Here is a 26344-nt window from a genome sequence, read left to right on the forward strand (position 1 = left end):
TCAGATCAACCAGTATCTTTAGGTCATATAGCGGCCACGTAGAAGAGGCATTCAAGAAAGTTCTGACGGATGTGGGTCTAAATATCAACGTATCACCTGAACAGAGTCAAATTTCCCAGGTGGCCAAGAACCAGGCTGGTTTCAGAGGAGAAAGAAGTTTAAACCCAGCTCACAAATTCTGACCCCCACCGTAGTGCAAGACTCCCATCTCTGGCCTTCATGCCACCTTGGACCCCGAGCGCTCTAGCAGAGAGCGCCAGGCCCGGCGTCTCTACGGCAACAACATTTTGAACGGTTGCTCTCGCTTGGAAGGAATTTACACCAAGCTCCTAAACCAGCCCCTGCAAACAGGGACATGGGGGCAGGGAGGAGGACGACGGAGCCTCTCGGTAACTAATTTTGATAATGCTTTTGTGTCAGGGTCAAAGGTTAAATATGGCCACACTAATCCGTTTCTTCCAGAATTCAAGCACAAGGGAGATTTTTCTGCAGCTTAGCAAGAGGGTTTTTTCTCCTTGCTGGAGAAATGGTACCGTCCAAGCCCAGTGAATGGGGATGGCTGGCTGCTGGAGACACGTCCTTGCTCTCCCCTGGCCAGAGCATCTCAGCTCCTGGCTGCACGCGTGGAGTTACTGTTGGTGGAAACTGAGGTAAAAAAGGCTGCAAAGTGGCACTTAAAAATGGCCCCACTCCACCGAAATGCTCTAGAGAGGAAAAAGGAGGAGAAAATGCTTGGGAGCCTCACACTCAGAAACTGGAAGAATCACACCAACACAACGCCAGCCTTGGCTTTAACGGAAACCGTAATTACCAAACCGTACAACATCTGCTTCACGGAATCCAAAGTGCGTGCAAACGTGTGCTTGTATGTGAGCTACACAGAAGCCCTAGCAGGTTACGTGGGGGGTTTTGGAACCCATTCTACCAATGAGGAAAATTAACTTCGAAAAGGGCAAGTGACGTGCCCAAAGCCTCACTCCTGGTTAAGTGGCAGCCCAGGACTAGGAATATTCTTTGTTCCTGAGACCGCGGGAGACGGACAAACAGGCACCCTTCATGAAGACACAGAGTCTCCTCGACAAACAGGAGACCCCCAATAAAAGGGCAGAAGGCCAGAAACACATCTCCTCGATTGATTTTCCTGAAGCTCAACCCTGGGGAGGGGGTGGGCACCTGTGAGCTGGCAGGTGAGAGAGGAGAGAACTGTGGAGCTGACTGGGAAGTGGAGGGGGGAAGCGGTGGGAGGGGGCTCAAATTCAGGAGCCCCCTCCTTGCCTCCCAGTCTGACGGAGAGCTGATTTCCCTCCTCCTTCACCGCCCCCCTCCCTGGTTGGGGGAACAGTCACCACCCCAAGGCAGAGAGGGGAGCTCCCAAGGGAGGCAGTCGCCTTGCAAGAAATGATTGTCCAAGTGTCAACAACCTGCTGCTTCCCAGAGCCTCGGGGTCAGAGGCCAGGACAGAGCACAATGGCTTTCTCGAGCTGAAGGGTCCAGGGAGAGGGGCCTCTGGGGGGTCTCCGGAATGCAGAGGCTCTGAATCCAGGCACTGGGGTCTCCTGTCTTGCCCTTTTATATCCTTCCTCCCTCTGCAAATCCCAGACACCACTAGCCTTAGAAACAGGAGACCAAGAAAGGAAGGGGATTAGGAACGGCCTCCATACCCATGCATACGCACAAAGGTTTATTCTACTAGGCATGGTGAGCAAATCACTCGTCATCCCCCACAAAACAAGTTTACCCTAAAGCAGGAGAGACAAGGGTGAGAAGAATATTCAGTGTGAGTATCTCTTCCTGCCTCCAAGCCTTCCCCGCCCACTGCCCCCATCAGGGTATGGCCGGCACCTGCTGTTCTTGCACGCTGTGAGGGCACGCCTCTGTCGCCTCTGTCGCAGTCCTGCTCTTGTCTGCAAGCTCCCAGCAGGCAGGCGAGGCACGCTACCTTTGGATGCTGGCACCGATGTCCCTGGTTGGTGTTCAAACCACAGCTAACGGATGAGGAAGGGACGACAGAGTCCAGGGAGTCTCCTCCTTCTCAGACTCTCCCCACATTAGAGGTTATGGATCAAGGATGGCTTGTATGTGGGATCTTTCTCACTGACCCAAAACCTACGGGACCGCGCCTCCTGGTTTCCACCCACCATGTGACAATGAATCCTTAATTACTGAATGGACCAAAGCTGCCTCCCTCATTATTTTCTCCATAAATCAAAATGTACCAGTGAAACCTTGGTCTGTGAGCATAATTCATTCCGGAAACATGCTTGTAATCCAAAGCACTCGTATATCAAAGGGAATTTCAAGAACCACTGGCTCAGTTGTGATCATGTGACGTTCGGCCTCACGTACTACTTGTACTACAAGGCATCCCTCGTTTATCAAATTAAAATTTATTAGAAATGTTTGCTCATCCTGTGGAACATACTCACAGAACAAGTCACCCACAATCCAAGGCTGGCTGTATTAGAATAGTAGGGGGCTTGATTCCACACAGCACTCCCTGTTCGTGCAGGGGAGGGCATGGCAGGTGCAACAGAAGAAGCCAAGGGAAGGAACGTGTGTGGATGAGCTGGGATGGGCGGTGGTGTGGAAGGCACAAACTGGGGCACCTGAGGGGTACCCCAAAGCCAGAGACCCCGAGGGCATCGAGAGATGTCACAATTATAACAATGCCTGAAATATAAATTGTGCTTCTCACCAGTATCTTCCAAAAAGATCATTCTGGTCTTCACATCCACCTCTGAGGTACACAGGGCAAGTATACAGGGCTCTCATTTTTCAGAAAAGGAACCTGAGCCTTGCAAAAGTTGACTTCTCTAAGGACATAGAGCCGGGAAATGAAGAGTCAAAAAAATTTGAATTCAGACAAGGATAGATTCCCCTCTCCTACTTCTCACCAGGAAGCTCCCTTACCAAGCTGACCACACAACAAATAAAAGCGTGAGCGCCTGTTCTGACACAGCACACGGGCGGGGACTCAGGATGCCTCAGACGTCACCTCTAACACGCAGAGCAGCAAAAGGACCAAGTCCACGTACAGATGACCAAAAGGAGGAAACTCTTTCCCCTGCTTAGATGGGGCAAGGGTGTGGCAGAGAAGGACACAGTCTTAGTCTGCTCTGGCAGCTATAACAAAATACCATGACAGGGGGGCTTAAACGACAGAAATTTATCCTCACAGTCCTGGAGGCTGAAAGTCTGAGATCACGGTAGCATTGCGGCTGGGTGCTTGGTGAGGCCCTCCTCTTCCTGGCTTACAGACGGCCACCTTCTCCAGCTGTGTCCTCTCACGGTGGAAGGACAGGGAGCCCCAGTCTCTTCCAAAGGCCCCACCTCCAAATACCATAGCACTGGAGATCAGGGCTTCAAACCATGAATTGGAAATATCCAGTCTATACCAGACACGACTGGGCTGACAAGAAATATGCCAGGAGGACAAGGTACATGAGCATGTGGGAGTGAGGGTGAGGTATCTGGAAGAGAAAAACAGCAGGAGAGTGTGGCTCACCTCAGGGGATGGCGGAACGAGAGGCCCAGCGCTCTCATCGGGAGGCACTTTCTACATCACAAAATGCAGTCTGACCTAACCCCATCCAGAAGTTCTCAGCCCTGGCTATACATGTTAATCTCCTGAAGGCTGGAAGACACATCCATGTTTGGGCCCCATGCTGAAGCTTCTGATTCAACAGATTTGGGGTGTGAGCCCTTGCTTGGTATATATTTTTTAAAACGCTTCTCCAAACGATGGTCATGTGTAGCTGGGGTAAGATGGTAAGGATCTTTTGAGGAAAAGGCTGAGAGGCAACATCGGGTATGCATTTTATTTTGTTGTTGTTTTTTTAATAGTGCTTCTTTTTAATGCTTTTATATATTTATTTGGTGGGGGGGGGGAGACTGTACATGACGGAGGGAGGGGCAGAGAGAGAATCCCAAGCAGGCTCCACACTGTCGGTGCAGAGACCAACATGGAGCTCAATCTTACGAACCCTGAGATCATGACCTGAGCCGAAATCAAGGGTTGGATGCTTTAACCCAGGCACCCTGGGTATGCATTTTAGATGCTAGAGCATCCTCACTTAGGATGCAGCGTACGAGTCCGAGTACCCAACCCGGCCTGGATCCTCCAACGTGGCACACACCCCTCCACTGTCACCTGGGCCTGAGACAACGGGGTACGGCATGCCAGCAACCTGGGGTCTCAAATGACAAACCTGTCACCAGGGGTCCTTTCCCAGAGTCAGCTGCCTGCAGACCAACAAGCTGTGGCCCACGCAACTTTGAGGCTGAGCCGTAACTGGAAGAAACGCTGTGGGTAAAAGTATGGGTTTGGGGCCACAGCGATCAAAGGAATCCAAGATGCTACAATCACCACCTAACACCACACAGCGCGTGTCATGTTCAATCACCTCCTATTGTTAGTGCCTCTTTTGACAGTTGTAGGTCCCTCCCTGGCGGTTAGCTTTCTGAAGGCAGGACTCGGGCCTGATTTTTTAATGTGCCAAAATTTACAGAGTGCTTGGAACAGCACAGCTGGTAGGCAGAAGGAGATCGAGGGACTGCAGAGCATCAGATTGCCAAGCAAGGCCGTATGGGACAGAATCTCCTATTTTGGAGATTTCCAGAGAAGGGCGGAGAGTATTATTTTTCGGAGATGGCAGAGTTGTGAGTATCCTGGGGGACAGGAGGACTGGACCAAGACCAGGATTCCGGGGTTCTGCCCCACAATGTCTCTCACTTGCTGTGTGATACTAGGCAAATCACGGAAGCTCTCTGAGGCTCAGGACCGACCTCTGCAAGGCCCCTCGCTCTAGTGCTGAGGTCTAGGAGTCTACAGATGTTTGAATCCTAGACCTCAAAATGGCCTCTCCCAAAATGAACACATCCCAACACAGGGCCTAGTACATGGAAATGCTCTGCTCCTGCAAGGTGGGGGATGGGGCACCAGGATGCACCGCTGGACGGGGCCAAGTCCTCTGAGTAGAAGCCAGACCTGCCTCTTCCTGGCATCCAGGAACCTAAGATGGGGAGCCCAGAAGCATTCTAGAAGGAGAATCCAAGCTAGGCAGGTTGACGAGGGCAGGGGCCAACACCCCGCCTTCTGGACCACCTCTCTGGAGATAGGTATCCCAAGTCAATTCGGAATAGAAAAACACCTGGTGCTCATTCATTTGTCAAAAACCTCAAGTGTGTTTCCCAGAGGAGAGAAGTCAGAGCGACTCCAGGGCCCAAGGGGGCAGCTTTCAGATGCAAAGTCTCCCCCTTTTCAATTCCTGTAACTAAAATGAATATGGAAAAGATAATTACCTTTAAAACATACTTAATACTTGAACACATTATCTCTACCTGCAGAAAAAGAATGTTATCTGATGGGATCTTCCCCATAAGCTTAATCAAATTGCTATCTTAAAACTCTCTGGAGTCCTGTGAAACAGTAATAGAAAATCCAAGGCAGAGGCTGGAAGCATTTTATATTTGTTTGGTTGAGGGGAATGTGTATCCCCTCTGACAATGAGCACTTAGAGACAAAGTCATTTCCAATCTGTAATGGATCTTCTCCTAGTGGGGGCAGGGAACATTTTGTCTGACCCAAACCTGCAATCCCGCTGCTAAGTAACTTTTCCTAATGTTCACAGGAGGAAATTCCAACAGAATAGCCTTTTCCTAATACCTGTCTGGGGCCCTGCTCCTGTAGGACATCTTCCCTAGTTGGCCCTGGGACACTTAACATATGGAGATGCTTAACTTGCTACTTGACTCTGGGTTTTAACTTGGCAAATAAATCGATGCCTCTATTTTCCTTGGTCTGCCCAGGCCGTGGGCAGTGCCATTCATTAAGTGAGCAGAGGAGGTAAATTACCTGCCCAGATCCTGCCCAGGGCGAGTGGCCATTTGCAAGGCTGGAGAAAACCAAAGGGAAACACAGCTTTTAAGAAGAACAAATGTGAGGACTGGCTATGTTCCCAGCATCTCAAGCTGTGGCCTGGAATGGTCAGGCACACAGCTGCTGCAAACGTGCCTGGCCAGCCCAGTTTATCTTGCTGACAGAAGGAGCGATAGGTAAGAGGTGACAATTCTCTGCTTCTCCGTTAGTCACTACTGCCTGTGGTCCCTGGAAGGTCCTTCAGATGTGGGGCCTGGCCCCCAACCAAAGCATGGAAGGCAAAAGGGGTGTCCTGGTGCACAAGCAAGGCCCATCGCAACTTACGGGAAAAATGAATGGGCGTAGGGGAGAGTACTAGCAGACCGCTAAAATGATCACCACAACACAGGTCTGTTGGCAGGCAAGTAATAGATTAAAAAGCACCCTGCCATGCATCCTATCGCCCTGTTTTTGTTTAAAACAAAAAGATGGGGGTGTTTTTGTTTACATGTATTTTCTAATTTCCCCACACTGAACACATATTACTTATATGACTCTTTTCTTAAAACAGGCTCCCTGGGTCCACATCAATCATGACCTGCCCTGGGCAAGAGTACCTCCTCCCTGGTAAGGTAAAGACTAGCTGTTCTAGAAATCTACCCAGAAGGCAGCTCCCTGGTGTCCCAGACGGCCGATGTCAGATTCACATCCTTCTTCCAGGGAGGGTCTGGACCAGATTCTCTCCTCCTACCTGCCCAATTCTGAAGATGGAAGAATGGGGAAGGGAGGAGGTTCCTCTGAGGCCAGGAGGGCTGGGGCCCCTTGGCACCTTCTGTTAACACAGGGACTGTCTGAATGGTCACTGTGATGCACACTGCTACCAATCTCGAAAGCCCTGTGATGCAGCAGGTCGAAGGGACCGGGCTGAGTCTGTGCAAACCCACAACATACCTGAAGAGTCCCTTTTTGTTTTAGTTGACACATAACTCACAAACCCTAAAGTACTACCTTTTAAAATAAAAACTTCAATGGTTCTGAATGTATTTGCAAAGCTATACAACCATCTCCAACACTATCAATTCCACAACATCTTCATCACCCAAAAAGAAACTCCATAGTCATGAGATGGCATTCCCAACCATGGCAACCGTGGGCAGCTACTAATCTGCTCTGTCTCTACAGATTGGTACTGATTTGCATCTTTCGAACCCTTTGCATAAATGGAGTCATACAACATACAGCCTCTGTGCCTGGCTTCTTTCACGTTGGTTTCCACACTCATGCACGTTACATAGAGCATGTTACTAGCACTCCATTCCTTTTCATGGCTGAATGATACTCCATGGCAAGGCTACACCACACTGTGTGTGGCTATCGGTTGAGGGACCTCTGGGTCATCTCTGTTTTTTGGTCACTGTGAATAATGCTGCTGTGAACATTCATGTACACGTTTTTGCATGCATGTATGTTTTCAAGTGTCTTGGGCTGGAAGCTGCTTCTTAAAAATAAATTTGTTATGAGGTCTCTCCCTCACATTAAAGAGACGAGGAAGAAAAGACAGAGCATCAAGGATATTTAAAGGATGGTTTATTTATTTATTTGAGAGAGAGAGAGAGAGAGAGAAAGTGTGTGCACAAGTGGGGAAGGGGCAGAGAGCGAGAGGGACAGAGGATCTGAACTGGGCCCTGCACTGTCAGCACAGAGCCCGACGCAGAGCTCAAATTCCTGATCCATGAGATCATGACCTGAGCCAAAGTCGGATGTTTAACTGACTGAGCCACCAGGTGCCCCTTTAAAGCATGGTTTTTTAAAAAATCTGAGATTTCCACCTACTCGGGTTGCCATTATCTGATAGCAGCCTGTCCTTGTCGCTGCCCAGTCTCACTCATACTGCAAGTCCTCTGTGTGTCCACCCCCAGCCACCAGAGTCCCTTCCTCACCCACGGGCTTCCCCAGCCCAGTCCATCCCCTCAGGAGAAATCTGTGCTAGAGCATATAAAATATTTAAGCTGTTTTCTAAATATATATATTATTTACCCTACAGTCTATAAAATATTTACATTGTTTATCCCTCCCACCCCCAAATAGCTGCATTATTTACAGTACAACCAGGAAAACACTAGCCCTTGTTTTCTGATCCGCACATTTCCCCCATTCCACTGTGTCACCAGATGTGTGCAGTCACGAGAGGCAAGAGTGAGTCTTCCTGCCCAAGTCATGGAGCAGGCCCTGGGGGTGTGGGACATAACAGGTCCAAAACCAGACAGTTAGAACCACAGTCCCACCTGTCACCCGTGCAGGATCAGGAGGCATGCACCTCAGAATTTCTAGGGGGGTGGTTTTAGATGCCAAGCTCGTGCCCCATTACTGTTGGCATCTCGCTGCTCCCAGAATCTCCCATTTATCCCCGGCCTCAGTCACCCCTCTGGATGTGACGACAGTTGTCACTTAGGTGTAATGAAACTCTCTCTTGCTACCTACTTCCTCTGTCAAGGCCCTTGGTGAAGAAGACAGCAGTTGTGAACTGAGATGGGAAACCGAGGCACCTGCCAGTGTGGCTGAGACGCTCATGTCCTACTTCTCTCTTAAATTCCATTTACTCAGACACACAGCCTTTTAAGAAGTCCTCCTTTTTAAAGGTGCTTTTTTCTTACTTACAATGTGACCTGAGTTGGGTTTTTTGTTTGTTTGTCTTCAAATTTATTTATTTCTTTGAGAGAGAGAGCGCACGAGGAGGGGAAGGGGAGAGATAGAGAGAGGGAGACAGAAACCCAAGCAGGTTCTGCGCTGTCAGCGCGGAGCCCTACGCAGGGCTCAATCTCACGAACCATCATGAGATCATGACCTGAACCGAGACCAAGAGTCGGACACTTAACCGACTGAGCCACCCAGGCGCCCCTGGATCTTAGTTTTTAGATGTTTATAAATGATACATGGCTATAAATAATAATTATTATTCAGAAACAGATGAAGCAGGAAGTAAAACCTTCTTTGCTCTGTAACCCAATTCTCTAAAGACACTGCTAAATAGATAGAGCCTTACACAGTCTTCCAGGATGGCCGCTACGCTCGGTAGTAAATGGCATCACACTACACAACCTGTTTTCTCTATCCAGCTTCTATCACACAAAACATCACAGGCATCCTTCCACGTTAGGTCCCATAATTAAGAGACTCCTTACCTTTGGACATTTAGGTTATTCTCAATGCTCTGTAATTACATATGATGTTGTAATCAGCATCCCTAAGGGAAGCTCAAAAATTGATCTTTAGTACGTTGGAGGCCAAAGCTGGAGATGAAACAAATACTGTGGGTCTCTGAGCATGTGCTGCACGGTCCCAGGGCTTGGCTGACCCGGGCGAGAGGCAACCTGGCTCAGCAGGACACCCCTCCTTCACTTACACACCCCCGGTGAATTGTCAAGGGTGTAAAATCAACTCTCGTCTCCTGATCATTTAACTCAGGAGAGCTTTCCCCTTCCTCTCCTCCTCCTCCTCCTCCTCCCCCACCTCCACTACCTCTACTTACCCTGCTTCTGTTTTGAATCTCTAAAATAATGTGACAAGTTAATGATGGTACAATTATCTAAATGTTTAACAGACATGTTATCTAAGTGAGTCGGATTGAGATTCCATCCCGCTGACAATAAACATCAATGGTGGAGCAGAAAGCGATAGGCAAATTATAGCAAACCCTGCAATTTCAATGCTATTAAATTTGGAGGAATAACAGCCTTGAGGCCTGTAAACTCTGAATAAAATAGGCCCTTGTGTTTGTCCAACTATTAAATCAAAATGCTACCAACATCCTAGAAAAAACAAGGCGATTTATGGCTTTTCAAGTTTCAGTTACACATTGGTTTTTATTAACTCCTTTCGGTCATCGGGCAGCGGTGGTGTCAGGAGGGAGACAGGAGAGCAGTCACAGAGGAAAGGGTGGGGCCCGGGAGAGGAGTCCCAAGGGATCAAGGAGAAACATGAGGGACCAAGAATGGGAACGCAGACAGGGGAGGGGGACCAGAGTCAGAGTGGGGGGCTGAGGATGAACGTGGGGACTCAACACGGAGTGGGACGGAGCTGCTCTGAACGGTGGGACTACAGGAGTCCCAGAAGCCCATCAGACTCACCTCCAGGGCCCCTTGACTTGAATCCTACCCCTTCTGCTGCACGGGACATACTATTTCAACCTCCTGAGCCTGGGCTCCTCATCTATGATGCAGGCAGTGAGCCTGCCTGTTGGTCCTGCTGTGATGATGATACACTAGGTTAGACCATCTACAACAACAAGCAGAGGTGCTGGGCACAGTCCAAGCTCTTAAGCAGCGGTCCTCAAATACCAAATTCTCTCATCCCCCTTTAAATTTCTGGAATAATTTTTAAAAGGCAAAAGAGCTTTGGGGGACCTAGGTGGCTCAGTCGGGTGAGCGTCCGACTCCTGGTTTCGTCTCAGGTCACGATCTCACAGTCTGTGGGTTCAAGACCCAAGCTCAGCCTGCTTGGGATTCCCTCTCTCCCCCGCTCTCTGCCCCTCTCCCACTCATGCTCTCTCGCTTGCTCTCTTAAGTAAAAATAAAATTTAAAAATGAATAAAAACCAGTAAAAGGCAAAATAGCCTTATCTTTAATCCCTTTTTCAGACACAGCATACACTTAAATTTTTATTAAGATTCTAAAAAAATGAAAGAAATCCATGTCTTCTGGTGAGGGACAGAACCTGTAGACATCTAAAACTCATCATAGTGAGAAGCCACCACTGAAGGCGTGTGCAACTTTCCAGGCACCAGGCTCAACCCGTTACATGTAGTATTTTACTCAGTCCTTACAACAGCCATGTATTACTTACTCATACCTTACAAACGTAAAAACTAAGGTTGAGAAAAATGGCTATCAAGGGCAATGTCTTAGGCTGTGCTTGGAACCACAGGATCCCCCAAACAGCAATTTTTCTTGCCCAATTCACACACCCAATATTTGAGAGAGGAAGAGAAACAAACCAATGTGTCCCGTGTCACAAAGCAAGTCTGTGACAGAGTCAGGACAGGAACTCAGTTCCCATCTTGTAACTCATCGTCACTTCCATATAGTCCGCTACTACCCTCAACGCGACAATGACAGTCACCATCATTCTGTGACAGCGGGAGGTAGGTGAAGGGACCCTATGAGTCCCACTGGCTGCTGTATCCCTGTGCCAGGGGCCAGCATAAATGTCTGGCACAAAGCACACACTCAAGATGTGTATCTACTGAATGCATGAGCTTCAACCTTTTCCAACCCAGATCTGCCCTGGGTGAACTTTCCTCCCCAACCTTGAGACAACCAAATACCACCAACCCCCTTCAAGTACTGTTCACGGATGGACAGAGTGTGGAGGATTCCGAGGGCGGTGAAATTATTCCATACGATGCAACCCTGGTAGGTTCACGTTGCCATACATTTGTCCAAACCCATGGGTCACGCAACAGCTAGAATGAACTCTGATGTAAACTGTAGGCCTTGGGTGCTCACAGCATGCCAGTGTAAGGGTCACGGGTTCTAACAAAGGTCCCACTCTGGCAGGGAACGCTGATAATGGGGGAGGCTGTACATATGTGGGGGCAGAAGGCATATGGGAACTCTTGGTACTTTCCACTAAGTTTTGCTGGAAACCTAAAATTGCTCTAAAATATAAAGTTTATTAGGGCGCCTGGGTGGCTCAGTTTGTGTCCGACTCTTGGCTTCAGCCGAGATCATGACCTCACAGTTTGTGGGTTCAAGACCCATGTCAGTCTCTGTACTGACAGCGTGCAGCCAGCTTGGGATTCTGTCTCCTTCTTTCTCTGTCCCTCCCCTGCTTGCTCTTTCTGTCTCTCTCAAAATAAATAAACCTTAATATATATATTCATCTTTAATATATTATTAAAAATATACTTCTAAAATTAATAAATAAAAAAATATAACTTATATTTATTAATTTTCTTATAAAGCATCGGGGCCCCGCCAGAAAGTGGCCAGAGGGGCCCAAGAACCACTAGGGTGAAGGATGGCTTATCTGGACCAGCAGGCGACAGCTGAGTTCTCCTTCCCTATACTCCACAGCAAGAAACTCCAACAAAGCCGAGAGCCCTGTGCTTGGAAAATAAAACTATATTAGGCATCAAACATGCCTTTATAGTAACAGCATGAAATGAGGTCAAGAGTAAGTCTATGCTGGTGCACCGACTGTACAAACAGCAGCATATGATTCTCCCTCTCAAAGTGCCTGTGACGTTCTGTGGCCGTTCCCGAGCCTGGGCTTTCTCATGTTCAATTCCTTGGCACACCACGTGAAATGCTATACAGATCACCCCTGATATTTATAAAAGTCAAATGCTATTATGCTTTCAATGGGGAGGTCGGGCCAACTTGCATGGAATCCACGTGTTCCTCCGATGACCTCCTGCCCCGTCCTTCCCCGTTGCCCTCCAGCTCAGGCAGGGGTTTGAGGCTCACTCTGCCTTTTTGTGCACATAAAGTTTTAGGTAGATGAAGTTGTTTGCCCTCATGGGGCCCTTCTCCCGCTGCCCCCTCCCCCACCAAGGCCGGCACCTGGCGTGCCGGCTGCCCTTAGGAGGAGGAGCCAGATCCGTTGCTGGTTTTCCGACTGCTGTGGGACAGGAGCCAGCATCCCTGACTCGGCTCCTCAGTGCCCAGCGCTGCCCCGGTGCCAGATCTGGGGCAGGAGAGGGGCAAGGCGGGCAGCCATCCTGAGGGACGGAATGTGGCTGCTCGCCCTTTTAAATCCTCTGCCCCGCCTGCTACCCCGGCTGTCCCCTGCATGCTCACTCACTGCAGAATGTCCTCCAGATAAGGACTTCATTTTCTGCTCTGGAGTTCAGAGCCAGACACTGTCCCTGTACCTTTTTCCAAGCACCATTAACATATGAGGAATCAGAAAGGGGCCAGTGAGGGGCGCCTGGGTGGCTCAGTCGGTTGAGCGTCCGACTTCGGCCCAGGTCATGATCTCACATCCGTGAGTTTAAGCCCCGCGTCGGGCTCTGTGCTGACAGCTCAGAGCCTGGAGCCTGTTTCGGATTCTGTGTCTCCCTCTCTCTCTGACCCTCCCGCATTCATGCTCTGTCTCTCTCGGTCTCAAAAATAAATAAACATTAAAAAAATTAAAAAAAATTTAAAGAAAAAAAAAAAGAAAGGGGCCAGTGTAAGCAGGTAGCTTATAACACGGAGGTGGGAGTGCAGCTCGAAGGGGAGCGGACGGTCCTTCGAAGGGGAGCGGGCGGTCACCCAGCTGGAGTGTGCGTGCGTGTGTCCTCACTGCCTCCTCCCTCCAGAGCTACCGCAAGATGCCTCCTAACTCCTTCACAATGACAAGGACAGGACTCTGGGGCAGGGCTCTCTCTCCAGCACCTGCTCTCTCTACTTTCAGGGGACAGCAGATCCCTTGGCATGGCTGCTCTCGGCTACCAGGTAGGTTAGCGGTTTCTAGGCCGCAGGACCCTCTTGCAGCCAATGCCAAGACAATGAGAACCAGCATGTCAACATTTGCATCTGCCCCAGTGGCTTCCTCAGTGACCCAGGAATGTGGAAACGGAGCAACTTTTTCTAGGCCAGCAAAAGAAAGCCCTTACTTTGTAGTCAGAGTAAAGAGAAGTTTGGAGTGGAAGAACTCGTGGGTTCTAATTCTAAGTGGGCTTCTTTGTTCGTAACTGACCCTCTTTTACAAATATGGGCTTCTGAACCCTGATTTCATAGGCTGCTGAACAGGCAGAGTTGACCGCTGGTCTGTACATGAGGTTCGATGTACAATCCTGTTGGGAGAGGGAAAGACAGCCCTGAAACATGGGCTTCAAGGTGCAGAAGCCCAGGCCCACATTCTAGCTGCACCCTGGACTGGTCTTCCTTAATCTTTCTGGGTCTAAGTTTTCTCTAGCGAAGAATAGGTAAGAAAAAAGCGTAGGTATCGGGACTGCTGTGAACACTTAATAAAAGTAGAACTCCAAAATATCCAATAGAGTAGAGCTTTTGTATTATCTGCACACAAAGCAAATGGATTTTATTGGTTCATGTACTTCACGACACTGTAATCTTCAGGGAAAACAAGGACCAAGTTTTGTTCACCATCAGGCATTGGGTCCATAAAGCCGCCTGCACATAGTAGGCACTTTACAACTTAAGGAATAAGTCAATGAAGGAATGATGAGACCAACCAGCTTCATAGTCTCCTCTGGTCTGCAGCAAACTCAAGTCACTAACCAAGCAGACCTGGTGGGGCACGTTGGGGGCTGATGAGAGAGCTGCATGTGTTTGGGGCAAGTGTAGAGGTCTAGTTCAACCCAATGTCCTGGGCCTCCAAGGCATCCCTTAAACTTCCTAGCCCCAGAATTCCCAATCTTGGCAATGACTTTAGCCATCTTGTGTCTGTCTCGTTTCCTCACCAAGGAACTGGGAGAGCCTAAGGTGGGATGACACAGAAAGTCTTACTTGAAGAAGGCAAGGATCCGGAATTCCCAGGCTTGTGATGGTAACAGACATAGGCCAGGAGACTAGCAGGAGACTCAAGGTTCTTGAGCCTTCAAGGGTACCAACCAAGGAGGTCTCCTCCAAAACGTGGCAGGGCATGCTCCTGGTGCTCCTGGAGGGTCAAGTATCTGCTTGGTGCTATCCCCAGCTCGGCACTTGTCTGGCCTAGACTTCGGTGTCATCTGTTTAGATACTGGTAAGCAGCGGTTCCCCTGGGCAGCTTTGAGCATTCACCCGGTACCACGGCCGTAACTAAGGCCTACCAAATCTGCTCTGTGGGACTGTTCAACATAGAGAACTCCATTCTGCCCTCGCCTCTCCCAACTGCTCTTAGTTCCAGTGGCTGTTGGCTCTCTGGGTACACTGGAAGTGTCCTCCTGGCCAGAAGACAAGCCTGCATGAGCCCGGAAGATCCCACCTCCACCCCGGAAAGGCAGCTATATGCTGCTGCTATTCCTCCACCGCCACTGCCACCAACACGGCCCCTCCCTTCTCACCTACCCAGTGTGGGGAACAGGTGCCCTCCGAGGCCTCTGATGAAGATCCTGATGATGCGGTGACCGTAACCAGTACCACCATTTCCTGAGACCGTCTCTATGCAAGGCCTGTGCTGAGTGCTTTGCACGGATTATCAAATCCCCACCATACCGTGTATACGACAGACACCATCATTGCCCTTGTGTTATGAAGGAAGAAACTGAAGCTTACAGAAGTTAAGCAACTTGTCCAAGATCATAAAACTGGGCTGTGATGGATGGTGCGAGGATTGGAATCTAGACACCAGATCCCAAGTTCTGGGGGTCACTGTGCATAGAATACTCTGAACTTCAGACTCTTGGCTTCAGGCCCTAAAGGGGCACCTTCTTCCCTAAAGTCTGTAAGACAAACCCAAGTCACGCTATCAGCGCCCAAACTTGCCTCATGAGTAAAAGTCCTCGAAGAGGTCATCCTTTCCACTTCCCCAAGCAGCCATGGACATCCAGTCCACCTTTCCTGTTCCTTGGGTTCTCACAGTCTCTCTGGCCTGACCTCCACAGATAGGCCCTGGCCCCGTCTTGCTCAGGGCATAGCCAGGCGGCTGCCCTGAGTTCCCCACATACGAATGAAAAGGCTGAAAGTTCCTATAGGTCACCCCCAAGGCCTTTCACTGAGACCACTTCCTTCCCACGCAGGGCATGCTCCGACCATCTCAACCCCCTCGCCTTCGGCTCAGCAGCCAAGGTACCTCCCCTGCCCTCTAATTAATGCTACCCGATCCCGTCTGTTGCCCCCAGGCCTGTTCAGGTCCCAAATGGGGATGTACAGTGGCTTGAACAACATTATGATTTGTAAAACCCACTCCTAATTAGTTTGACTTTGAATAAAGAGGGTAATTATTTTTAAATTTATTAACTGCTGCCTGGCCGGAGAAGTTTCCAGATCAAATGACACGGAGAAGCTATTTCTGTTCAGTGATGCAGCAATTTATATTACTGATCGGTCATTAAAACCTCTGGCACAAAACCACTTGTGTTTCCTGAGCCAAGATAGTGTCCGTGTGTCAAATTTCAAACCCAGAGTATAAATTAAGCCATTAATGGTATTTATCAGTTTATCTGGACTTAAAGAACTCCTTACTAATTTAAGACATTCCCGATATAGAAGCTATGCGGTGCGCTGGGTGCGCAAGGACGTGTGTACATGCATGTGTGTGTGCGTGTTTCCTCACTTTTTATTTTACCGAACAGTTAAAAAAAAAAAAATCTGACGTGTAAATGAAGAACAGGCATCTCGGGGAGGCGCGTAGCTGTTAATTCCTCGCCGTTCTGCAACCCAAACATTTTGGAAGCAGCAGTGTTTTGCAATATGTATTTGTCATAATATAAAAGGTGTAAAGTGATCTCTGTTTATCTCCTCAAAGTCTTCGCTGTACCAAAACAGAAAACCAAAGTCTGACAACAAAGCCCGAGCCCAGCCCAACCGTAAGCAGGCCTCCCAGAGCACCAGCTTGAGCCCACCAAGATGTCAGGGCAAGGGATGTAGGAGAAGTCACACACACCCAGGAGAGAAGCCAGGGTAAGTGGGGTCAAAAGGGTGGAATGGGAAAATGCCATTCATTTGGCTAAAATGGAATGAAAACTACTTTCTACAAAATTCATTTTTCAGATTCAAGCCCCCAGCCCACCCCACAAAGACACCATGATCACCCATCTGATGCATTACTACAGGTTAGCTGTCAGTCCCCAACATGGCGGCCCTGGGCATGGCACTCCTAGAAGCGATTCGTTTCAGGGAAGTTCTATCCCATCCCAGGAGGGAGAGAGGGGGAATCAGGGTGTTGAGGATTCTTAGTTAAATGGGTCACAGGGATCCAAAAGAGCTCTGCCCAGACAGGGCCCTGAGCAAAATGATCTCTGAACAGGCACTGCCTAACTGTGCAGCCACCCACTCGTGGACAACAGTTAAGTCACTGTGGAGGCAGCTGGGGGGCAGTAGAAAGAGCAGTGGAGTTGGAGTTGGGTCAAGTGCCAGCTCTCCACTTCCTAGCAGGTGGCTTCTAGGCCTCCACTTTCTCATCTATCAACTGGGTATGAGACAGAAACGGATTTTATCAACTAAGGTATCAGAAACACAAAGCAGCAATGCCATGGTTTTCCTTCTCCCCAGGGTCTCTGCGACTCCTCTCCGTCTTCACAACTCTCTCTGCTCTCCTGGTGGCTCTCCAATGGCACCTGGCACTGCAGTCAGCTGCTCTCAATCCAGCAACTTCAGTGTTACTGTCAGTGTTCCTTATACTTAGGCCTCTCTCTACCTCGTGGGCCCCCTTTCTTACAACAGAAACGGAAGACAGATTTCAAGCTGTGTTCCTTCAGGGATTCTGAGGGGAGGCCAGGGAGCTACCTGGGTTCCGCAGGCAACACAACTATAAATGAGCTCCACCAGGTGTCAGAAGAGTCACCTCCTTGCCAAAGGATAAGGCAGCCCAGCCTGCCAGCCTGCACCAGCAAGTGTCCCAGTGCTCCCAGCCAACCGGGGGAGCTGGCCCACAGCTCACGCCCAGGCCGGGGCGGGGGCGGGGAGCCTTTCCGGAAGCACCCACCTTCATCTGTCATCCCTCATTTGGATTCATTTTCCCATTTCTCACCCCTTTCAAGAGCTCCACTGACTCAACCTGGAGAAAAAGTGGAAGTGAGGCTGGATGGGCCGGGCCCGCCTCTGCCATAGTTAGGATCACACTATTTTCCTTTCTCAGGGGAGGTGACCTCTAGGGAAGAAAGGATGAGGAACAAGTCAAGGTCAACCACCTCCCAGAGAGCAGAGTCAGAGCCCCGTCCCAGGCTTCAGACTCAAACTCCAGGCTCTTTCCAACCACTGAAACAAATATCCTTTTCTGGAAGGTGTTGGCCACTTTCAAACCCTCACTCACTTAATTTAATAAATCCTAGAAAAGCATTGGACCTAAGACAGCTCCCAACTTTCAAAGCCGCATCAACCCAGATTCTAAAAAAATAGGTTGAAATGGCATTCACGCCACTGAACTGTATGCTTAAAAATGATTATTAAATGGCATGTTCTATGTGATAGATATTTTGCCACGATTCTAAAAATGGTGTAATATACCAAAAATCATTAAACTGTATACTTGTAACAGGTGAGCTGTATGGTATGTGAATTATATTTCCATAAAATGGGTTGAAAAAAAATAGAAATCATGTCTGTAATGATCACTGCTGTATCCACAGTGGGTGCCAGGCACACACAAGGTGCTCAATAAGTGCATGAGGCCTGTTTGCCAATAACCTCCCCCATCTGCTCACCCCTCAGGGACTCAGCCACCTCCTCTGATCCCAGCTGAGAGGTGGCTTGCTCCCTGCTGCTGATTTAATCTGTGTGGACAGATTAAGCTGTTTGGGAAAGCTGGCTCACCACTCAGTCTCCACAGGCCCCAGATCAGAATTCTCAGAGCGAGATTCTCCACTTCATGTGGTCCAGCATTAAGAAGCTGGCTGGGACCTGGGGACACCTGGGTCTTCCCCTGGCTTTCAAGATAACCAGGTCTGGAACCCTGGTCAAAGTCACCTGGCCAAGTCACCTTTTCCATAACCAAGCCAGGGAGATGCTCACCTAGAAAGCACTCTTCTAGTCGTCACGGGCCAGGGCGGAACAGACCGAGACCGTGTTTTCCACTCAGGAAAGGCAGATTTTGTGAGATCACAGGACGAGGAAATATTGCTGAAAGTAATGGTACCAGCAGCAGACCAGGAAAGACTTCTTTCTTCCATGCTAGTCCCCTGCGGTAGCCTGGCAGTCAGTCTCCCAAGATGACTGCCATACAACACTCAGTATGTGTTTGTCACTACCCCTAGTGAAGGGGAGTCGAGTCTCCCACCCCTTCAGTCTGGGGCTGCTTTGACCAATAAAACATGGCAGAAGCGATGCTAGACGTCTCTAGCCCGGCTTTTAACAGAGCTGACAGCTTATGTTTCCAGACTCCTGAGGCCCTGAGCTGTCATGTGAGAAGTCCAGGCCACTCTGCCATAGAGGAAGGCCACATGGCAGAGCACTGAGAGTCACAGACGTGAGCGAGGTAGCCATCCGGACGTCCAGCCCCGTCGAGCCCTCAGATGACCCCAGACCCAGACAGCGCCTGACTGCAATCTCGTGAGAGACCCCAAGTGAAAACCACCCAGCTGAGCCCAGTCAACTCACAGAATCGTCAGAGATCATAACACTTTGTTGCTTTAATCTAGTGTTAGAGTAGTTCACTACAGCAACTACCGTGGTCAATTCCCAACACAGGAGCCAGAGTGTACTTTTAAACACATAAATCAAGTCATGCCACTCTCCCACTCAAAACCCTCCAAGGGACCATTATTTCCTTCTTTCTACAAATGTCTATGCACATGCATTTGTGTGTGGTGCATGTAGGGTGCCATGATTTACTGAGGTATCATTTATATATTTCATATAACGCATAATTAACGCATTTCAACTATATAGTTCGGGGAGCCCTCTGGCTCAGTCGGTAGAGCAACTCTTGAGCTCGGGGTTTTAAGTTCAAGCTCCACGTTGGGTACAGAAATTACTTAAAAATAAAAAAATCTTCAAATAAATATAAAAATAAACTGTGCAGTTCGATACTTTTCAATACATTCCAAATTGTGCCACCACCATCACCATCAATTTTAGAACAATGACATCACTCCAAAAGGAAACCCCATACCCATTAGCAGTCATTCCCCAGGTCTCCTCAACTCGCCCAGCCTCTGGCACCTGCTAATTTATTTTCTGCCTATAGATTTGCCCATTCTAGCTGTTTCCTATCAATGAAACCACACAACACGCAGCCTTCTGTGACTGGCTCCTGTCACTGACCATCACGTTTGTGAGGTTCATCTACGTTGCAGAGTGTGATCAGTACCCCATCCCTTTTTAGAGCCGAATAAAACTCCATTCTGCACATAAACGACATTTTGTCTATCCATCCATCCGCGGACACTAGGTTATCTCTACCTTTTGGCTATTACGAATAACGCATCTATAAAGTCACATGCAAGTTTTTGTGAAGACATAGGTTTTCAGGTGTCTTGATAGACACCTCGGAGTAGAACTGCTACGTAAATGGTAACTCTGTATTTAACCTTTGGAGGAAGTGCCAGACGGCTGTCCAGTGCGGCTGCATCATTTCACCTGCTGACCAGTACTGTATAAGGGTTCTGATTTCGCCACGTCCTCGCCAACACTTCCTACTGCCTACATTTTGTACCGCAGCCACATCCTGCCAAGTATAAAAAACTACTTCGTTGTCACTTCGATTTGTATTTCCCTTACAATGGCCTAATGGCACCGAGCATCTTTTCATGCGCTCATGGACTGTTTGTCTGTTTTTGGAGAAATGTCCATGCTGATCTTCTGCCCATTATTTGTATTTTTATTATTGAGTTGTAAGTGGACTTTATATTTTCTAACTGTAAGTCCCTCATGAGGTATGTGATTTGCAAATGTTTTATCTCCCTCCAGTGGACTTTTAGCATGTGCAGAATAAAATCTAAATTCCTTACTAGGGTTGAGAGACCCACCTGATTTATGACCTCCTGTGCCAACCCTCTCTGCACCTCACCCCCTGCCACCTCTCCCCTGCCCCCTGCTCCTCATGCTGGTCCTCGAGCTGGTCAGGTTTGGCCCAGCCTCAGGGCTTCGGCAAGCACCTGTTCCCTCTGAGTGGCTTACTCCCTCACATCAGGACTCTGCTCAGATGTCACCTTCTCAGAGAAGACAAGCTATTTAATATAAAATACCACTTTTCTCCCTATCACACTCTTTCCCCTTATCCTGCTTTATTTTCTTACTAACACTTACTATCATCTGACATTATATTATACACTTATTTGCCTAAACTGTCTCCCTATTAGAATCTCAGTGCCACGAGGGGACAGGAATGCTATCTGTCTTGGATGTCACTATACCTTAAATGCAACAAGCATGCCAGGCACCTGGTGGGAAATCAATAAATATTTACTACATTTTAAATACATTTATTTACCCCTATTTAATAAATGCTTACTATGAGCCAAACACTCTGCAAAGCACTTCAAATAAAGTATTTTACTTCATCCCCACGACAATACTCTGCTGTGGAGGTAGGTACTATCATGACTCCACTTTTTTAACAGATGACATGACCACAGTAAGAGAGTTTAAATAATGGACTCATCAGGGCACCTGGGTGGCTCAGTTGGTTGAGCGTCTGACTTCAGGCTCAGGTCATGATCTCACAGTTTGTGAGTTCGAGCCTCATAGTGGGGTCTGTGCTGACAGCATGGAGCCTGGAGCCTGCTTGAAGTTCTGTGTCTCCCTCTCTCTCTGCCCCTGCCCTGCTCATGCACAGTCTGTCTCTCCCTCTCTCTCTCTCTCTCTGTGTGAAAAATAAACATGCATGAAAAAAAAAACTCAAATAACAGACCCATGATCTCACAGACAGGAAGGTCAGAGCCAAGGAGAAACCCAGGCTGTCCAAGCTGCAACACTCCTGGCCCCACTATTAACTTGGGCAAGTCACTGACCCTCCTTTGAGCCGCAGGGTCCTCATCCATGACACGGGAGTAGCCTCCCGCTGTACAGAGTTACGGAAAGACGGGCCAGGTGAGGTCAAGTACAGCACTGAGCTACAGCAAAGAAGACGGAGTACGGCGGTGGTGAGGGGCACTGATGCCATGCAATCAGTGCTCTGACAACAGATACAGTGACATCGTCGGCTAAATGGTTCGAACACGTCATATGTACACACTGCTTTCTTTTAGACAATGACTCGACTCACAGATGGCAGACCAGCCCCCTGTGGCCACTGAGGGTTTCAGAGGTATACAGATGGAGTGCGAGAGGTTTCCCGAACATTCACCAAGGGAAGGGGATGCTAGGTAACATCACGGACCTTCTAAGACTTCAACAAGAATGTGCTAGAGGGCTCTGTGAAGACGGGACGTCAGTGGCCTGTTAGACGCAGAGACGGTGGGCCTCATCCAGGGCTGCTGTTCTTACAGGGCAAGGTCACACTTGGACATTCCTGCCAACCGGCCCCACACACGGGAGTAGCTGACTGTGGCACAAGCCATCCCCACCCACAGCTCCCCAGGACAGGAATGGAGGTCACATTTGCTGAAAGAGGGTGTCACCAAGCCCCTTGGTATCCGTGTGCTGGCACATTGGAGGAGCTGCAGGATGGGAAGCTGTCAACTCACCAGTATGGGTCTGCCTGTGGGTCTCCAGGGCATCCTCCTTCGAAAACTGGGCTCCGCACTGGTCACAGACAAAGGCTTTGGCACCCGCTGGAACAAAGGGGAGACGTTACCATGAGAGTGATATTCCATTTGTGGGGAAGGGGTCCTGGGCCAGAATCGTGCAGAAAGACACTAGGGAAGGTGGCTGGACACCTGCGGAGATCAAGGCAGGGACAGTCCTTGGCCCTGGCAGCCAGCCCAGCCCCTCCTCCAGGTTGTGACCAAACCCCCAACTGAGCTCCAGATGTCGCCATCCAGGGGTCTCCCAGAGAGAAGAGGGAACAAAATCAGAATAACCAACACAAGGAGAGATGGGGTCCAGATGACATGTCCCAAGAAGCAGGCGGATTCTGGCGGGGGCTGACTCCAAGTGAGGAACAGAGAGGGCTAAAGAATACAAGGGGGGGGCGCCTGGGTGGCTGAGTCAGTTAAGCGTCTGACTCTTGATTTCGGCTCAGGTCATGATCTCATAGTTTGTGAGGTCGAGCCCCGCGTTGGGCGCTGAGCTAAACAGGATAGACCCTGCTTGACATTCTCTCTCTCTCTCTCTCTCTCTCTCTCTCTCTCTGCCCCTCCCCCCATCTCAGAAATAAACAAACATTAAAAAAAAAAAGAATACGAGGGGAAATGGGCCCCCTTGCTTAGGTTACACCTTATGGGAAGGTAGGAAATGCTGACGTACCTCTACATGAATAGCCCCTAACACAGTATGTCCCAAACTAGACTGTCTGTCCCAACCACCCCCTGCACCTGACCACCCAAAAATCCCTGAACGACTCCCCTGTGTCTTCAGGATAAAATCTAACCTCCTCACCAAGACACACAAAGCACTTCCTGATTCGCTCATCTTCCCTGCTTCATCTCTCTCCCTCTCCCTCACTCTCGCTCCCTGGTCTCCGGTCCACTCGGCCAGTCTGGTTCCTGGAGGAGCCAGGCTCTCCCTCACTGACAGGCCTCACCCATCCTCCCACTCCTCCTGTGTCTGACCTTCTGGTCGCTCACTCCCACCCCAGGTTAGCACCAAGTATATGCACCAGCGTCCATAACCTCTTCCCCTGCGCCCTGATGACGTAGCCCCTCCTTACGCTCCGGCAGCACCCTGTATGTTCCAGATCGACGGCTCACCATGCGCTCTTCTAAATGCCTGCGGACCCGTCCCTGTCTCCTGCCACACTCTAAGCTTCCCAAGAGAGGGACTGTGTCACTCCACACACAGCCGTATCTTCCTGACACCCAGGGGGGGACCCTATTATTAGACATATTTGTGGAATAAACAAAATCAATTCGGTGCGATTCAAATTGATCAACTTCTGTAGAACTATTATTTTTACGAGGCTCAGAGAGCCAAGGCCACAGGATCAAGACAAACGGGATTTTTTCCCAGTCACTCATGGTCTTCAAGGCTCTGATATCTTATTCAGCCACAGGGCACCTGCCACGAGCCTAGGCAGCTTTCATTCAAAGTATCTTCGAGGGGCGCCTGGGTGGCTCGGTCAGTTAAGCGTCTGACTTCGGCTCAGGCCATGACCTCGCGGTTCATGAGTGCGAGCTCCGTATCAACAGCTCGGAGCCTAGAGCCTGCTTGGGGTTCTGTATCTCCCTCTCTCTCTGCCCCTCCCCTGCTCATGCTCTCCCTCTGTCTCTCAAAAATAAATATTAAAAAGGGGGGACATGTATCTATCCCTCCTTAAAAAATACCTTCCAGGTGCATCTCTTCCGATGCGTACTGTCACTGCCCCTACCCAGGCCCTTGCCAGGTGGTGCCCAGAACACTGGCACACTCAAGGATGGCTGCCCCACCACCAGATGTCCTCTGATTCACCCCACAGATACCCGTGCCTTAAAAGGCTACTTGTTTCCTTCATACTCTTTGCCCGAGAAGTTCTACAGGGCTCAAAATTTACACTGATTCTGAATTCCTCCACGTCACCTCGAGGCCCGAGCGGTTAGCCACCCAGCCCCACGGACATCGTCTTCACCGGCCCTGACGGGAGCCGCTCGTCCCTCCCTGAGTTTGAGCACAGCTGGGTCCCAGTTCTGTCTCTTGCTGCCCCGTTCCATTCTCAAGACGGGTTGTGCACGCACAGAGCACACGGGCTCTGCCCTGCCCTCTCCACGAGGCCCCACACCGTGCTCCTTTCTACGCATCTGAGCACTGCCTTGAGTGTGCCTGTGTGTTACTTTTATATTAGTCTTGTAAGAGGCAGAACTTCTTACACATATTCGTAGTAGAAAACTAGTGCTGCTTTCCAACCATCTCAGATTTCCTGAGGCTTTACCATGCAGCAGGCACGATGCATGCTGTATCATCTCCTTTGATCCTGCCGGCTTTTAAAAGTCCAAACTGCTGGAGCACCTGGGTGACTCAGTGGGTCACGCTTCCGACTTTGGCTCAGGTCGTGATCTCACGGTTCGTGAGTTCAAGGCCTGCATCGGGCTCTGCACGGACAGTGCAGAGCCTGCTTGGGATTCTCTCTTTCTCCCTCCCTCTCAGCCCTTCCCCTACTTGTGCTCTCCCTATCTCAAAATAAATTAAAAAAAAAAAAAGATCATACTGTTATTACTCCGTTCAGCAGATGAGAAAAGCGAACCTCCAAGAGGTTAAGTAGCTTGACCAGTGTCGCTCAGTGGGCACCAGAAGTGGATTCAAACCCAGGCAGCTTGACTTCAGACCCTCTGCTCTTAATCTCTGTACTCTAGGGCTCCCTCTGAAAAGATGCTTCATGGATAAGAAGGGGAGGTATGGGCTTCCTCCCCCCAACTGAAAACAATAAAATTCCAATACATCCCGTTTCTACATCAAAGTTTTGCATAAAATTCTAGCTGGAAAAATGGTTCCACTACTCTTTAACAAGTTTTAAAAACCTCCGCCTTAGAGTAATAGCACGTACTATAAGGAACAGTACTAAGAATACAATTTGCACCAGTATAGGCTTAAACAGCAATAAACAGTTCTTGCCAGTGAAGGGCAGAAGGAAAGGTAGAAGGCAAACCCTGTGAGGACACTGACCTTGTCTACTGATGAGCAAAATTTACCCTCTACTAGGTGCTCAATAAATATGAGTTGACTGAATAAATGAATGATAAAATGCCCTTAGGGAAGATATGGAGTCACTTTTCCTTAACAGCCCTCAACACAGGGGCACCTGGGTGGCTCAGTCAGTTAAGCATCCGGCTTCAGCACAGGTCATGATCTTGCAGTCAGTTCGAGCCCCACACCAGGCTCTGTGCTGACAGCTCCTAGCCTGGAGCCTGCTTCAGATTCTGTGTCTCCCTCTCTCTCTGCCCCTCCCCTGCTCATGCTCTCTCTTTGTCTCAAAAATAAATAAAAACATTTAAAAAATGTTTTGTTGGGGCGCCTGGATGGCGCAGTCGGTTAAGCGTCCGACTTCAGCCAGGTCACGATCTCGCGGTCCGTGAGTTCGAGCCCCGCGTCGGGCTCTGGGCTGATGGCTCGGAGCCTGGAGCCTGTTTCCGATTCTGTGTCTCCCTCTCTCTCTGCCCCTCCCCCGTTCATGCTCTGTCTCTCTCTGTCCCAAAAATAAATAAACGTTGAAAAAAAAAATTTAAAAAATGTTTTGTTTTGTTTTTTTTTAAAAAGAGCTTTCAATACAAATACTGCCATTTGTATTAGGTGTCTCGAGTTGAGTTTTTCCTGGAGACCGGGAGGTCTTGATCACTTCCAGGTATCTCTTCAAGCTGCTGGGTATCCTTGGGCCAAGGACCTGCACGTGGCTTCTAAAGCTTTAAGAAAGAGCTTTCGAAGAAACTCAGTGGAAAGACACTCACAATGTGTGATCACTCAGGTGGCAGCCAGGACCACTTTTCATCCATTTATTCTGGAAATGCAGCCAGGACCTCAAAGAGCACAGTGGACCAGAGGTGGGTAGAGGAAGTCACAGCCTTCTAGAAATGAGGAACTCTCTCCAGTCCTGAATCATTAGCCAGCAATGATTTTCTGTGATTTGTAAGGGATCGGACTGTAACTGCATTTCTTCCTTTGGTTCTAAACAGTTCTCACGACTCCCTAAAGAAGAAAGATGATGGGGAGGCCCAAGGAGGAAAGCAGGGGCTGGAAAGCCCTGGGAGCTCAGCCTCGTGCAGGAGCCCTGCAACCAGGTGAGGAACCTCTATGCCGCCACCTTGAAGGGATGTGGTACGGAGGGTTCTTAGAAAACAGCCATCAATAAGGCCATCGCAGCATCTGTTTTAATGACTGAGAAGCAGAGAGAAAGGAA

General features: G+C 49.3%; 1 protein-coding gene across 6 annotated transcripts in view; it reads right to left on the reverse strand.

Annotated features, from left to right (window-relative positions):
- The window catches only part of ZBTB16 (zinc finger and BTB domain containing 16), a 194560-nt gene that overhangs the window by 41595 nt on the left and 126621 nt on the right, over positions 1–26344 (reverse strand). For all 6 annotated transcript variants that reach the window (XM_086679072.1, XM_086679067.1, XM_086679069.1 and 3 more), the window contains one exon: positions 22068–22154. In XM_086679072.1, coding sequence (XP_086535198.1) covers positions 22068–22154 — 87 coding nt within the window. The remainder of the gene's footprint in view (positions 1–22067; positions 22155–26344) is intronic.

This window comes from Puma concolor, chromosome D1 (genome assembly GCF_028749965.1).
Source record: "Puma concolor isolate L17-30 chromosome D1, mPumCon1.1.hap2, whole genome shotgun sequence".
NCBI classification, from domain to species: Eukaryota; Metazoa; Chordata; class Mammalia; order Carnivora; family Felidae; genus Puma; species Puma concolor.